Below are 15,115 nucleotides of genomic sequence, written 5' to 3'. Positions count from 1 at the left end.
AGGAAGCAGGACCTGTGTGAACACACTTGCAGAGTCTCACTGGGGTTCTTCCCTGGCTGTTGTCTTGTCTGCTGATGGAAAGGTGTCTGGCTTCGGGCCCTGACCTTGATGAGAGCTCTTGGCACATGCTGGAGGCCTGGAACATCATCCCCCAATTCCACTGTCATCAGTTCTCAGCCAACCCCACAGTTGCCTTTTCGGCCCATTTCATGGTATTTATTCTGGTGTCAGTCTCCTCACTGGAGCATGAGCACCTCAAGGGCATCGAGCGAGTCTGTCTTGTTTGCTGCTGCAGCCCCAGCACAGAGTCCGATGCCTTGCTCTGCCCCTGCTCTTGGAAGGCCTGGCTGAGGCAGTTGCCCTGTCTCTTCCCATTTCAAGGGCACCCACTTGTCAGGTTCCTCGAGGAAGAAACTTCATGCATCTCAGGCCTGTCTTCTCTCCGTCTGTCCCCAAACCTCCCATTCCTCGGCCCCTGTGCCTGAGTACTCATCACCTCCACTTAGAACCCACGGCTGCACATCACCAAACTGAGCACATGCTTTTGTTGATCCACATGTGCTGACAGTGCAGTGGCACTGCTTACTGAAGTCTGCTTTCTGCAGGCTCTCACAGGATTGTCTGCAAACTTCTCAGAACACTTCCAGGAAGGCATTGCTGTCCCCATTCCACAGACAAGAAAACTGGTGCTTGAAGAGGTAGAGAACTTGCCCAGGATCACGAGTGAGCAGAGTCTGTCTGGCCCCAGAGCTGATTCTGTCTCAGCTTCTGAAAGCAGATCACATAGCAAGGCGCATGCTGCGGCAGGGTTCTCCCTGCCCTACTGTTTTACTGCTGCTCAGGAGGCCCTGTGGGGCGGGTGTCTACAACGTGTGCATTTGTAGGAGTGTCCTGGGAAGAGCATTTTGTTCCACTTCTGCTCTGCTGCTGGCTCACTCTGTGTGTCTTAGGACACATCTCTCAACCTCTCTGGGCTCCACCACTGTACAGTGAAGGCTCTGGATTGATAATCTGTGAATGCCGTGTTCTAATTGAATAGTGGGTTTCTTGGCCTTGGGTATTCCGTGTCTCATTTTTGTCTTTACTTGTTGGCTCCACAAAGCAAAACCTACTATTGTCAGTCATCCTTACTATCTAACTTTATATTGATGTTGACTGTGTAGACCAATTCTAGCTACATTAGCCTTTTGTTCATATAAAATGAACCACTGACACGTAATTGTTACTGTTTTCCATAGCACACTGTGTCATCCTGACTCCATGTGTAGAGTGTTCACTGTGTACCAGGGCTGCTCTCAGACAAAACCTGTTCTGTTGAAGTCCTGGCTGGCCCTAACTTCTTAAGTTTAACAAAGTTGAGAACAAAAGTGACGTTGATTAGCATTGGCCTAATCTGGTTTATCAATAGCAGGGGAATTTATAAGCAGTTACCAAAATGCATCCAAAATGAGATGGCTTAAGGGCTAGGTAGAGGGGGAGATGTGGTGAAGTCAGCACAGCAGAACGGCAACAAGTGAGCACCTCCCTAATGGGAATGGGGCATTCCTGGCACAGCTGGGAGAAAAAATGACCAAAGCTACTGGGAAATTCTGCAGAGATAATTGTCCCATTATTATTATTATAATTTTTTTTTTTTTTTTTTTTTTTTTTTTTTTTTTTTGAGACGGAGTCTCGCTCTGCCGCCCAGGCTGGAGTGCAGTGGCCAGATCTCAGCTCACTGCAAGCTCCGCCTCCCGGGTTCACGCCATTCTCCTGCCTCAGCCTCCCGAGTAGCTGGGACTACAGGCGCCCGCCACCGCGCCCGGCTAGTTTTTTTGTATTTTTTTAGTAGAGACGGGGTTTCACCGTGTTAGCCAGGATGGTCTCGATCTCCTGACCTCAGACGATCACCCGCCTCAGCCTCCCAAAGTGCTGGGCTTACAGGCGTGAGCCACCACACCCAGCCAATTGTCCCATTCAAATGAGAAGAGTGGAACATGGTTATATTTTAGTTTACTCAGTTAATCATCTGCAGTGTCTTGCTGAAAATGGTTTATTTTGAAGTAGGACCTCCAGTCCAGTTGTAAACTTCTAGGGAAAAAATACCAAGTCTACCCTCCGCGGTTCCAAGAGTCGCCCTGAGCCGCGGTGCGGGGAAAGGCAGGCTCTCTGACCTGCAGCATGGGCCTCATGTGAGGCAATTCTTTACAGCAGTAATGGCCCTTGGGCCATGCCCAGGCCCCTGCCTGGGTCCATACAGTCCGCAAGCTAAGAGTGGTTTTCACATTTTAAATGGTTGGATGAAAATTAAAAGAATAATGTTTCATGACATGTGAAAGTTATATGAAATTCAAATCTCAGTGTCTATACATGAAGTTTAGTTGGAATACAGCCACATCTTTTAGTTTACAAATTGTCCATGGCTGTTTTCATGCTACAAACACAATTGAGTAGTTGTGGCAGACCGTATGGCCCACAGAGCCTGAACTATTTACTCTCTGGTTCTTTACAGAAAACCTCTGCCTTACAAGACGAAAACTTTACTTCTACACTCTCAGCAAAGATTCAGCAGTTAGATTCCGAGCACATAAGACCACATGGTGACCGTATCCCATGGCCTACAAACATGACTCTTTGATTTCTTTTACTTTCTGAAATGCAGTTTTGCAGTTTTGTTTTTCTTTCATCTACTCTAGTAGCCAAAGTAGTTGGCTCTGTCCAGCACACCATAGAAAGTTCTCAGGCTTCTCCATCAGCCTTGCCTTAGCTTTACATATTAGGCATGACCTAGAGAAAAAAAATGTTGACCCTAAGAATTCTGTATAATAAAACATCAACTATGAATTGCAGGGTCACATTGACTTTCAGAGATTTTCCCAAAAGGAAAAATAATTGCCCCTTAGATATGAGAGTGGAGAACAAAACACTGAAAAGCACGCTCTGCCCGTCTCCGTGGGTAGACCATGCACCACGCACATTTAGCTCTGAAACATGTTTCCTGTGAGAAAACCAGTAACACAGACAATTAAGAACCATTACACAATTAATTCACATTTCACTGGGATGTTTACTGGCTCCCTGTGGCTTAAATGTTCTCAAAGCCACACTGTGTAACCACAGGACAAACAGAAAAAGCAAGTTCAAGTGGCCTCATAGAGACATGGCTTCAGGAAATCATTTTTTCCTAGAGTGCCACATGCAGAAGCGAGGTCCCTGAAATGCTCAGTGGGTCACCTCCGTGGTGGGACTGAGCGTTGCTGGCTGATTGCTTTTGATGAGTTAAGTGACAACTAACACACACACGCATAGATGGTTCTCATGTTGTTTGTGTTTACAGCCTTGTGCATGACTTTTTCCTTTTTTTTTTTTTCCCCCTTTAGCTTTTCTGGGTTTTTATTTTTGTTTTTTCTTTGCCACCAGGGAAGCCAAAGAAACTTAAACTTGATTCTGAAGTGCAATATTAAATAGAAATATGTAAATCAAGTATTATATAATTGAATATTGATCAAATGCCTTTAAGCAGGGCCCTATGCTTAGTGAGGTTCACTTGTTCATTCCAAGTGAACATACTAAACACCTGTTAAGTGCTGTGCACCGCGTTACCCAGGTGAGCTGAAACAGCTGTGGTCACTGCCCGCATGGAGCTTGCAGTTCAGAGGGGGAGGAGTGGCACATCTCTTCACTGCACAAGTGGATGTGAGACAGCAACTTGACGAGGACTCAGTGGTGAAGATAGGGAGTCAGAAGTGGGAAGACTCCAGGAGGACAGCACGACACTCCTGGGGGATCCACCTTGGAGGCACTGCTTGAGATTTAGGTCTTTGTGCAGAAATCAGTGGAAAGGCATTGAAGAATTTTAAGCAAGGAAGTGGAGTGACCAGATTTGCATTTCAGAAAGCTCACTCTCATTGCCTAGTGGGAAATGGATTGTAGGGGACAAGATGAGTGTGTGTCACTAGTTGGGAAGTTGTTGCAGAGAAAGAAGCAAGAGCTGATAGTTTTGTTGCCCAGTGTGCTGGCAGTGCCCAGGGAACTGGCGAGGACTGCTGGAAGTAGTGTGGGGAGGTGGGGGAATTGGCAGGACCGAGGGCCAGACTGGGTGTGGAGGAAGGAGGAGTGGAGACTGGAGACAGGCTTGGGGGAACTAGTGGGTCGGGGGTACCATTTGCTGAGATGGAGCTGAGCTCACCTGCCACTGTGTCCTCAGTGGACACAGGCCTCAGCTCTGTGTCAGGGGCTCCCTGCTGCCACACCTTGTTCCTCAGTCCTGGCCTGTGAAGGCCTCTGCCTTTGGAGGTGCCTGGCTCTCTCTGTGGTCCTGCAGCTCCCCCGATTGCCTGCCACAGTGCCCTCGTCCTCCCAGCTGGCAAAGATTTCTCCTGTTCCCCCTGTGGCTCTTCTTATATGGACCGTGGCTGGCAAATTAGCCTCTTTCCACCCCTCCTAGCATTTTTATAATCCACCCTCTCCTGCAGCACCTAGCCCAGTGTCCTCAGATAGCGGGAGGTGGGGAAATAATAGACATCCCTGCGGTTGCATTTAGTGTGTGTGTGATGTGTGTGTCACTTTCTGTAAAACGGGTTCTTTCAGGCTCACCTCACTGGCAGGTCCCCACAATCCTGGCAGCTCCAGGACTGTCAGTCAGCTGCTGGCCTTTCCAGATGCTCGTAGGGGTCTTCCATGCTTCATGGAGAAATGGCTGTGAGTGCTACTCAGTCATGGCAATTAAAGAAACAGGCACCAAATTTAAAGGGAACACTGAAAGATAGCCTAGAAAACAATACATTAGCGAAGCATGTTGTTCTGAAAAAACAGTAAATTATAGCAAAAGGTAGATTTTTAAGCCAAAAGTCAACCAGACTTGGCCCAAAGGGAAGGAAAAGATATTTGCAGGGTTTCCTTTGTCAGAAGAGCAAGGCCCTGGCCTTGAGAAGGGCAGTGGTGGTACGTGGGGTAGGGCAAAGCGTCAAACTATGCACCAAGAATGGTTTCTCTACCAACATCTCCTGTGACCATTCAGGCAATTCTTTAAAAATCTCAGCATCATAAAACATTCGAGTGCTGCTCCCTGGGGAGACTTTTAAATTCATTAAAATTGCAAAAACTCCTGAAAAGGCACACAGAGAAATCATATCCTGTGGAGCCAGTTTTCTTGCCATATTGGCCTCAGTCGAGAAGTCACTCGGTCCTGGATGCCATGAACACTAGCATTTGTATGACACTTGCAGTGCCCTCTACCAGGTGTTTGTGTTGAACTCCTTCCTTAGGCTGTTAGTATTGCTGCCACTGGTTTGACTCAGTATTTTAACTTCCTTACCAACATCCTGAATTCCCTACTCTCAGTGTTTCATTTTTAGCTTGCCTGAAAGCACTAAAGCTTCACGCATCAGTGTCTTCCAGAAGACTGTTGAGGGAAACCGGTCCCCTGCCTCAGGGGCCCATGCGATCATCCTCCCCCAAGAACACAGGGCCCTACACAGGCACAGCTCAGCAGCGCGGGGTGGGCCATGCAGACCTGCTGAGGGGACACACCCAGGACGGGAGCAATGCTGTTGAGTAGCGACCCTCCCAGCAAGGTCACGCTGCATCCCGATATTTTCCCTTTACTTTTAAACTCTGGGAAGTAAGTGTAAAGTTCTGGCCTCCAGTGAATCAAAGTGCTCCTTCTCTAATGCATTCATTATGAAAATACTAGTTTCATTGTCTTTTTTTTTTTTTTTTTTTTTTTCCAGAACTTAGACTGTTTCTTTATTTTGCAGGCATGAAAACAAAAAGAAACCCATGATCAAGTTAAAATCTAATGGTAAGAGAGATAATCGGACAACAGATTTTCTTTTTGTGTTTTAACCAAAAAACTCTGTGACATGCATTTGTTGTTTACACCCTCATGTGAGTCCTGAAGCGGGCATGCTCACAGGGACTGCCATTGCAGTTCTCCCTGGGGTGGAGCCTGAGGGCTTCTGGAGGCTCCGTTCTTCACAGACAGGACCACACAGGTGCCATGGACCTCAGGGGCAGAGCATTGTAATTTGCAAGTATGAATTTGCAGGGCATCCTGGCCTCCATGTCTAATTAATTATCGGCACCATGTATTTTACCAATAAAATGTTTCTTGACTCTCCCCATCCTCGGAAGCACCCATTGCTCATGAGTGGACAGGCTCTTGGAGTAACTCTAACTGGTTTCCTCATACCGAGTTCCTCCCAGCTCTTGACTGTCCTTCACCTGGCCACCAGCCTCTAGACCCTGGCTTCCCCCGACCTTCCTGTGTAAGGACTGCCGATGCCTCCCCGTGCCTGCAGCGTAGTCTGAGCTTTCTCCATTCCTGGGAGGCCTCAGCTCTGCTCTCCAGCTTATTCCTCCCAAGGTCCCCTGTTTGGGTCAAGCCACAGTCAGCTTTTTTCAGCTGTACCACACCTATGCCTCTGTACCTTTGCCCGTGTTGTTCCTTCTCTAGGGAGTTCCTTTTCCTTCTCCTCAGCCCAGTGAGCTCCTATTCATCCTTCAACCCCCAGCTCACAGGAAAAATCTAGCCTGCCTTCTACCCTAACACTGTGGCATATCCCCTGCCCAGCTTGGGCTCTCTCAGCTCCTGTCTTCTTAAACTGCTTATACCTTAAATTAAAGGTATAATTCGATTAATAGTTTTACTGCCAATAACAAAAATACCTACTATTTATTTAGCACCCACTTTGCTAACGCAGCGTGGAAACTAATTCAGAGCGGCTGTAGAACCTAGGCCTAGGAATCTGCATTTTTAGCAAGCACCCCAGTGTGAATCACTCTTCTAGAAGGACAGCTACCTACTGTGGGGGAGACAAGTACCCAGGGGGTTGTGATGGAGAGTACAGGCTTGAGTCAGATGACTTGGGTAGGACTCCCAGCTTGGCTACTCACAGGCAGTGATTGTGGCCAATTTCTTAACCCCCTCAGCGCCCATTTGTTTGCTCAGTGAAATGGAAACATTAATACTTACCTTGCCAGACTAGTGTGAGGATGAGATCGGGTCGCATATGAGAAGTCAGCACAGAGCTGGCAGGTGTTGCCATGCGGGTGTCCGCAGAGTTAGGGGATTGTTGATGCGGTAGACGCAGTGCACTCCACCACCACATCCTGCCAGACCACCCACAGGGCACCTCAGCTCCAATTCACAACGCCCACAGCTTCCTGCACCAAGCAGCTGTGTCTCTCTGCCTGAGGGCTTTCTCTGGCTGCAGGAGCATGCTCAGCCCTCACAAGGCAGCCCAGAGTACCACGGAGTTGATGCCCTGGGTTGAGAGCAACCCTCAACCAACAGAGGCAAGTTGGTGGATCAGTAACCCCGCTCCCTTGCTCTTCACTGGGACAACCTTGGGGAGGGTTCTGCAGTCTCTCAGGGGGCCCCAGCAGGCTGAGCCCTGCCTGTCCACTCACTGCCAGGCACCCACTCATCATCATACCCTTCATTGGCTTCCTGTCTTCCTTGTTACACTGTCTCCATGGTTCCTGGGTTCACCTCTCAAGTAAACGAGGTGAACCAAAGCCCTGTCTCAGGCTAACCATCTCTGCTTATTCCTCTGTCACGTCTTTCCCTTCTCCTCTCTGCTCTCATAAAGAAGAATGGGAGATAAAAGTGGAGGGACAGCTGAGGTGGGGCGGCATCAGGCTGATACAGCACACCAGGGAACCCTGCTTCCATGTAACCCTGACTTTAAATCCCTATCCTGTAATAAAGAGTTGGGCACAACAGAAGGGAAAAGGAAGTATTCTGCAAATTGTTTTCCATAACAGTGCATAGGACACACTTTGTGTAATTTGTGCAGTGTGACATGCATTTGGGTGTGTCTGGTCAGGTACATCACGTGGTGTCCCTGTTAGGCATTTTGCAGACCGACACTCCGCTTAACCAGTCCTTCCATGCTCTGCTGTTTTGTAAGCTCTTAACCAGAGTGCAGAAATGTTAAATGACTGTCTGGTTTTATTTTCCAGCCCTCTGGGATGAGTCTGACGACAGTAACTCAGAAATTGAGGCTGCTTTACGCCCTAGAAACCATAACACCGATGATTCTGATGATTTTTATGACTAACATGCTGTGACATCTGTTGTAAATAAAGTCTTTAAACACACTGAAACCCTGTGTTCATATATGATGTCCAAAATGAATATGTTCTTTTAAGTTTTCTAATTGTTTCATAGGAAAACTTAGGACTACATTGCTATTCAAGTGAAATTTTATGACATAAATATGAACTTGCATATTCATTTTTAAGTGTCATCATGAAGCAAAGTGATAAATGCAATGCCCATCAAAATTCAAGGTAGTTTCTATGTTACGAATTAGCCAACTGATCTTAAATTCATGTGGAATTCAAGAGACCCAGAATAGCCAAAACAATCTTGAAAAAGAAATACAGTTGGGAGGCTGAGGCTGGTGGATCACTTGAGGTCAAGAGTTCGAGACCAGCCTGGCCAACATGGTGAAACCCCATCTCTACTAAAAATAGAAAAATTAGCCAGGTGTGGTGGCATGCACCTGTAATCCCAGGTGCTTAGGAGGCTGAGGCAGGAGAATCGCCTGAACCTGGGAGGCAAAGGTTGCAATGAGCCGAGATCACGCCACTACACTCCATCCTGGGTGACAGAGCAAGACTCCGTCTCAAAAAAAAAAAAAAAAAAAAACCGTTGGATTTCTCACATTTCCTTATTTCAAAACTTACTGAAAAGCTACAGTAATTGAGATACTGTGGTACTAGATAAACAGAAATCAATGGAATATTGACTGTTGATTCATATGTATCTAGAATTGAGAATACAAAAACAAACTCACATTTAGGTAAATTAATTTTTGACAAGGGTGACAATTTCTGCTACTGAATGGGGTAAAGAACAGTCTTTTCAACAAATGATGCTGGGACAAATGGATAGCCACATGCAAAAGAATGATCTTGGATCCCTACCTCACACTATGTACAAAAATTAACCAAAATGGATCAAGAACCTAAATATAAGAGCTAAAACTATAAAACTGTTAGAAGTAAACATAGGTGGCCAGGCACGGTGGCTTATGCCTGTAATCCCAGCACTTTAGGAGACTGAGGCAGGCAGATCGCCTGAGGTCAGGAATTCAAGACCAGCCTGGCCAACATGGTGAAACCCCGTCTCTACTAAAAATACAAAAATTAGCCAGGCATGGTGGCAGGCACCTATAATTCCAGCTACTTGAGAGGTTGAGGCAGGAGAATCGGTTGAACCTGAGAGACGAAGGTTGTAGTGAGCCAAGATCACACCATTGCACTCCAACCTGGGTGACAAGAACAAGACTTGGTCTCAAAAAAAAAAAAGAAGTAAACGTGTAAATTTATCTAACCTTGGATTAGGCAACAGTTTCTTAGATATGACCGCAAAGGCTTAGATGTGGTTGCAAAAGATACTATCAAAGTTAAGGCCAGGTGCAGTGGCTCATGCCTGTAATCCTGGCACTTTGGGTGGTCAAGTTGGGTGGATCATTTGAGGTCAGGAGTTTGAGACCAGCCTGGCCAACATGGTGAAACCCCATCTCCACTAAAAATACAAAAAGCCGGGCATGGTGGCACATACCTCTAGTCCCAGCAACTCGGGAAGCTGAGGCAGGAGAATCGCTTGAACCCAGGAGGTGGAGGTTGCAGTGAGCCAAGAGAGCGCCACTGCACTCCGGCCTGGGTGAAAGAGTGAGACTCCATTTCAAAAAAAAAAAAAAAAAAAAAAAAAAAAAAGTAAGTGAAAAAACAATCTATGGAATGAGAAAATATTTGCAAATTATACATCTAAAAATGGACTTGTATCCAGAAATACATAAATAACTCTTAGGACTCAATAATAAAAAGACAACCCAATTTCTAAAATGGGCAAAGGATCTGAATAGATATTTCTCCAAAGAAGATACACAAATGGCCAATAAGATGCGTGGCATCATTGGTCTTCAAGGAAGTGCAAATCAAAACTACAGTGAGGTACCCCTTCATGCCCTCTAGCGTGACTGGAATCAAAAAGGCAGGTAACAAGTGATGAAGAGGTGGAGAAATCGCTGGCAGGGATGTGAAATGGTGCAGCAACTTTGATAAGCACTCTAGTAGTTCCTGAAAAGGTTAAACATAGAGGGATTATTACCTAATGATTCTACTCCAAGAGAAATGAAAACATCTACACAAAAACTTGTACAGGAATGTGTACAGAAGAATTATTCGTAAGAGCCAAAGAGTGGAAACAACCCAAATGTCCATCACTTATAAATGGATAAACAGACTATCCATAGAATAGAATATCATTCATCAGTAAAAAGGCATGGAGTACTAATCCATGCTACAACATGGGTGAACCTTGAAAACATTATTCTAAGTGAAAGAAGTCACTCACAAAAGACCACATAATGTCAGATTCATTTCTATGCAGTGTCTAGGGTAGGAAAATCCATCGACAGATGAGTGGTTGTCTAGGCCTGGGGTCGGGAGAGGAGTGACTGCTGATAGGAGGAGTTTTGGGAGGGATAATGAAAATGTCCTAAAATTCATTGTGCTGATGACTGTATAATTCTGTGGATACACCGAAAACCATTGAATTGTACACTTTAAATAGGTGAATTATATGCTATGTAAATTATATGTCAATACTGTTTAGAAAAAGGAAATTGGTAATTCATACATCTTGGGGTCTAGTGACTCGAGTGACTACAGGCAACTCTTGGTGCAACACTTTCTTTTAAATGGTCACTTTAGTCAATGTCAGAAGTTAATTGTGCAACTCAGGAGCCTGGGGGTCATGGTGGGTCATGTGACTACTCTGGCTTCCTTTGGGCCCTCAGAATCTCTGAAGCTGAAATGATTTTTAAAGCATTGTGTTTCGTTTTTAAATCACCTCCTGCTTGTCACTCACCCTGCTCAAGAACTTGGGAGTTGTCTTTGATTCACTCCTTTATTCTTCCTTCTCTTCACTCAAATTACCAAGGCCCTTCCTGTCTTCCCTGCCATCATCACCATCCGCATCTGAGCCTTCACACCTGAGTTTCTGCAGCAGCTGTCTTGATATTGCCCTTGGCAACTAAGAAAAATCCTGCCATGGGTTTCCTTTTTCTTTCTTCTTAAAAAGGTATAATTTGTGTATTATTAATTTGCTAATAAAACAGCTGCTATTTATTGAGCACCCTATTATGTCCCAGACACTTTGCTTGCTTAGCATAGAAACCCAGAGCTGATGCAGAGACTAGGAATCTGCATTTTTAGCAGGCACCCCTGTGGGAATCACTCTTCTAGAAAGACAACTATCTACTGTGGGGAAATAAATTCAACTCTGAAATCCGTGTTTTTATCCATCTGATGGGAGGCAAGGAATGTTGGCTGTTTGGTTTTTCTGTTTTGTTTTGTTTTTTTCTTTTTCTTTTCTATTTTTTTCTTTTTTGCATTATGTTGTTCTGGCTTAGTTACTCTAATAAGAAAATATTTCATTCTTTGGTTTTTAAAACTTTTAAGCTTTATACTCCAGCATTTTTTTTCTATATTCTTTCTTCCCTATCCACCATTATTAAATAATGGGAGTTGACTCTAATGGTAATTCTGCACATAAATAAGGGGGTACATTATGGCTCAAAGCACACGATGGAAAGATTTAGAATCATGATATTTTAGGACTGGAAAAGCTTTTAGAGATCACATGGTCTTTGAAGTTTAGAGTCAAAAAGGACATTATTCATCAAAACTTCTCATTTTAGAAAACTTGGTCAAAAGTGATACATAAATAAGGCAGCCAAGGGAAGAGCAATATGGATACTAAGTTGTCAGTAACACTAAGAAGGCAAGGAAGGAGAAGTGTGCCTGGCAAGGATTGAAGTTAAATGGAAACACATGACTTGCTTTGGCCAATGCAATGTGAACACAAGTAACTGATGCCACTTTTGGTGAGAAGGTTTAGTGCTATGTGTGATTCTCTGTGTCCTCTTTCCTGGGTCAGCAGCCATGGCAGCATGGGACAAGTGGAGCCTGCATCAGCCTGGGTGCCTCAGTGACTAGGACGGGCAGACCTCCCCGCTGATCATGTTCGCACCACTGGAATTGGGAGGTTGTTACCACAGGAAAATTCTGGCCTAGCCTGACCAATATACATTCTTCCATTTACGTATATTCTTTTCTTTTCTTTTTTTCCTTTTGTGTGTGTGTGTGAGACAGAGTCTCACTCGGTCGCCCAGGCTGGAGTGCAGTGGCAGGATCTCAGCTCACCGCAACCTCCACCTCCCAAGTAGCTGGGATCACAGGTATGCGCCACCATGCCTGACTAATTTATATATTTTTAGTAGAGAGGGTTTCACCATGTTGGCCAAGCTGTTCTCGAACTCCTGACCTCAAGTGATCTGCCCTCCTCTGGGTCCCAAAATGCTGGGATTACAGGCGTGAGCCACCACGCCCAGCCATTTATGTATATTCTGATTAGGCCACGTGTAATTTAATTTTGGAGTGGTGAGACTTGCAAGGTTTCCTAAATGCTCACTAAATAAACATTACACCTTTAAGATTTTTTTAAAGAAAATTTGATACTGAATAAAGAACATCTTTTTTCCTTTTTCCAGTTGAGAACCTGAAGTGTCTGTGGTTAGACTATTTCTAAATGAAGTGTTAACAGTTACAGTTGCAGAAGGTGAGGAACAAGTTGCACACCTTGGGGCAGGGGTTGCGGGACGTTTTTAGAACTGAGCTATGGTAGCCAATAAATGGGAGCCTGTTGACAGGAAAAACTCCAGAAACCACAGCCTGCTGGGAAGCCCTCTGTGGTCTCTGGAAAGCAGGCACAGCATCTGGAGCATTTCTCTGGGTATCTGTATATATCTCAACTGGAAAATAGCAAATGAACTGGGTTCCTCCAACCATCTGACCCAAGAGGTAGAACTGAATTCTCCCTCCTCTCCCCATTTCTGATGTGGGCTGGACTTAGTGACTCACTTCCACAGAATAGAGATGGAAAGGGGGAAATAGTCATGGTACAGTGGAGAAACCTGCCTGACACCACCCTACGTGATGAAGGTTAACACCCATGAGTGATGACTCGTGTGGATATCTGGAACCCTGACATGCTGCCAGGAGACGGGCACTTCTCCTCTACAGTGTTCTTTCTGAAAAATCTTAACCACGGCCTAATCATGAAAAATATCAGATCACCTCGGGACATTTGACAAAACACACAGCCTTTACTCCTCAAAACAGACAATGTCATGAAAAGCAAGGAAACACTAAGAAACTTCCACAGACCAGAGGAGAAAGAGACATGACAACTAAAATGCATTGTGGAGCCCTGGTGGGATCCTCGAACAAAAAAAAAAAAAAAAAAAGACATTCGTGGAAAATCTGTCGAAATGTGAAAAAAGTCTGGAGTATAATATTAATGTACCATGTTGGTTTCCTAGTTTTGACAAATGTGCCACAGCAATGTAAGCTGATAATATTAAGGGCAACTGAAACTGGGCTAGGGCTATATAAGAAATCTGCATTATCTTTGCAACAAATCTAGAATTATTCCACATAAACTAACCTCCGTCAATAAATGTTATTGACACTTGGGTGACACCCTTCCACACTTTTTCTATGCGCTTATGATTTTTCGTTCTCTTAAATGTTTCTATTTTTAATCTAAAACTTACCAGGCTTATAGGATTGATACCCACTAAGGAAACAAAACAGGCCTGGTAGGCCTTCAACCAGGGCGCTACCTTGCTATGTGTCAGCAATGCTGATGGGGTATACAGAGTCCTAAGTCTTAACATCTTTTACCTAGAATCACGTGCTGCACTGGTGATCGTCCAGAAGAAAGCCTAGGTTTGGTGCTAGTCTTTAAAACTTTGCTAACCGTTTTCTTACTTCGTAGCAGTAGAGTAGGCCTAGGGCCCCACACTAGTAGCAAGCAAAATTTTCCAGCTAAAATTTAACCTTTTGTTTTTCTTTTTAGTTGCTTTCTATTTATCTCAAATGACTCTGGTTTAAAATGTATAGGAGTGGCCAGGCACGGTGGCTCATGCCTGTAATTCCAGCTACACAGGAGGCTGAGGTGGAAGGATCACTGAGTCTGGGGAGGTCAAGGCTGCAGTGAACCATGATCGTGCCACTACACTCCAGCCTGAGAAACAGAATGAGGCCCTGACAAAATAAAAGTAAAATAAAATGGATAGCAGGGATATAAAGTTCCCTTTTAAAATACATTTTAGGGAAAAAGAAAATTGACCTTCAAAAATAAGCCAAAAAAAAAAAAATAATAGAACAAATGCTAGGAGGGCATGACCAAGTGGAAGGAGGGGAAAGCTGCTCTGTTACCCTCACCAAACACCTCCCTGATGTATTTTGGGGTTTCCAGAGGATCAGGCTTCATGGGAAGGTCACACATGGGGCCCATGGCTAGTCCTGTTTCCCAGGTGAAAGCACTATCACTATCACAGCGTAAGTTAATAACCCGATCTGCCCATTGATAAATCAAACTTTTGTGAGTTTGATGAACATGTGGATACTGTGAACTGGTGAAGCACCAGGACTCACAGTGTTAAGGACTCTCAGCTCTAGATCTGGGGTAGTCACTCCCCACCAACTCCCAACTGAAATTCAGATGCAGCTTTAGTATTTGGTCATTCTGCAGTCCTTTCCACCACCCCCGCCCCCCGAGTAAAGGATATTTTTGGTTTTTTGTTGTTGTTGTTGTTGTATATACTTTAAGTTCTGGGGTACACGTGCAGAACGTGCAGTTTTGTTACATAGATATATACGTGCCATGGTGGTTTGCTGCACCATCAACCCGTCATCTACATTAGGTATTTCTCCTAATGCTATCCCTCCCCTAGTCCCCCACCTCCTGACAGGCCCCAATGTGTGATGTTCCCCTCCCGGTGTCCATGTGTCCCCATTGTTCAGCTCCCACTTATGAATGAGAACATGCAATGTTTGGTTTTCTGTCCTTGTGATAGCTTGCTGAGAATGATGGTTTCCACCTTCATCCATGTCCCTGCAAAGGACATGAACTCATTTTTTTTACGGCTGCATAGTATTCCATGGTGTATATGTGCCACATTTTCTTTATCCAGTCTGTCATTGATGGACATTTGGGTTGGTTCCAAGTCTTTGCTATTGTGAATAGTGTCACAGTAAACATACATAT

At 44.8% G+C, this 15,115-nt stretch overlaps 1 protein-coding gene across 12 annotated transcripts in view; it reads left to right on the top strand.

Moving 5' to 3' along the window:
* Nucleotides 1-8,091, top strand: part of KIZ (kizuna centrosomal protein) — a 120,105-nt gene extending 112,014 nt beyond the window's left edge. For all 12 annotated transcript variants that reach the window (XM_028828134.2, XM_028828140.2, XM_015149584.3 and 9 more), the window contains 2 exons: nt 5,739-5,782; nt 7,948-8,091. In XM_028828134.2, the coding sequence (XP_028683967.2) occupies nt 5,739-5,782; nt 7,948-8,045 (142 nt within the window). In that variant the 3' untranslated portion in view covers nt 8,046-8,091. The remainder of the gene's footprint in view (nt 1-5,738; nt 5,783-7,947) is intronic.
* Nucleotides 8,092-15,115: the final 7,024 nt, after the last annotated feature.

The sequence above is a fragment of the Macaca mulatta genome, chromosome 10 (assembly GCF_049350105.2).
Source record: "Macaca mulatta isolate MMU2019108-1 chromosome 10, T2T-MMU8v2.0, whole genome shotgun sequence".
Classification (NCBI taxonomy): domain Eukaryota; kingdom Metazoa; phylum Chordata; class Mammalia; order Primates; family Cercopithecidae; genus Macaca; species Macaca mulatta.
This window is presented reverse-complemented; position numbering and strand designations above follow the sequence as displayed.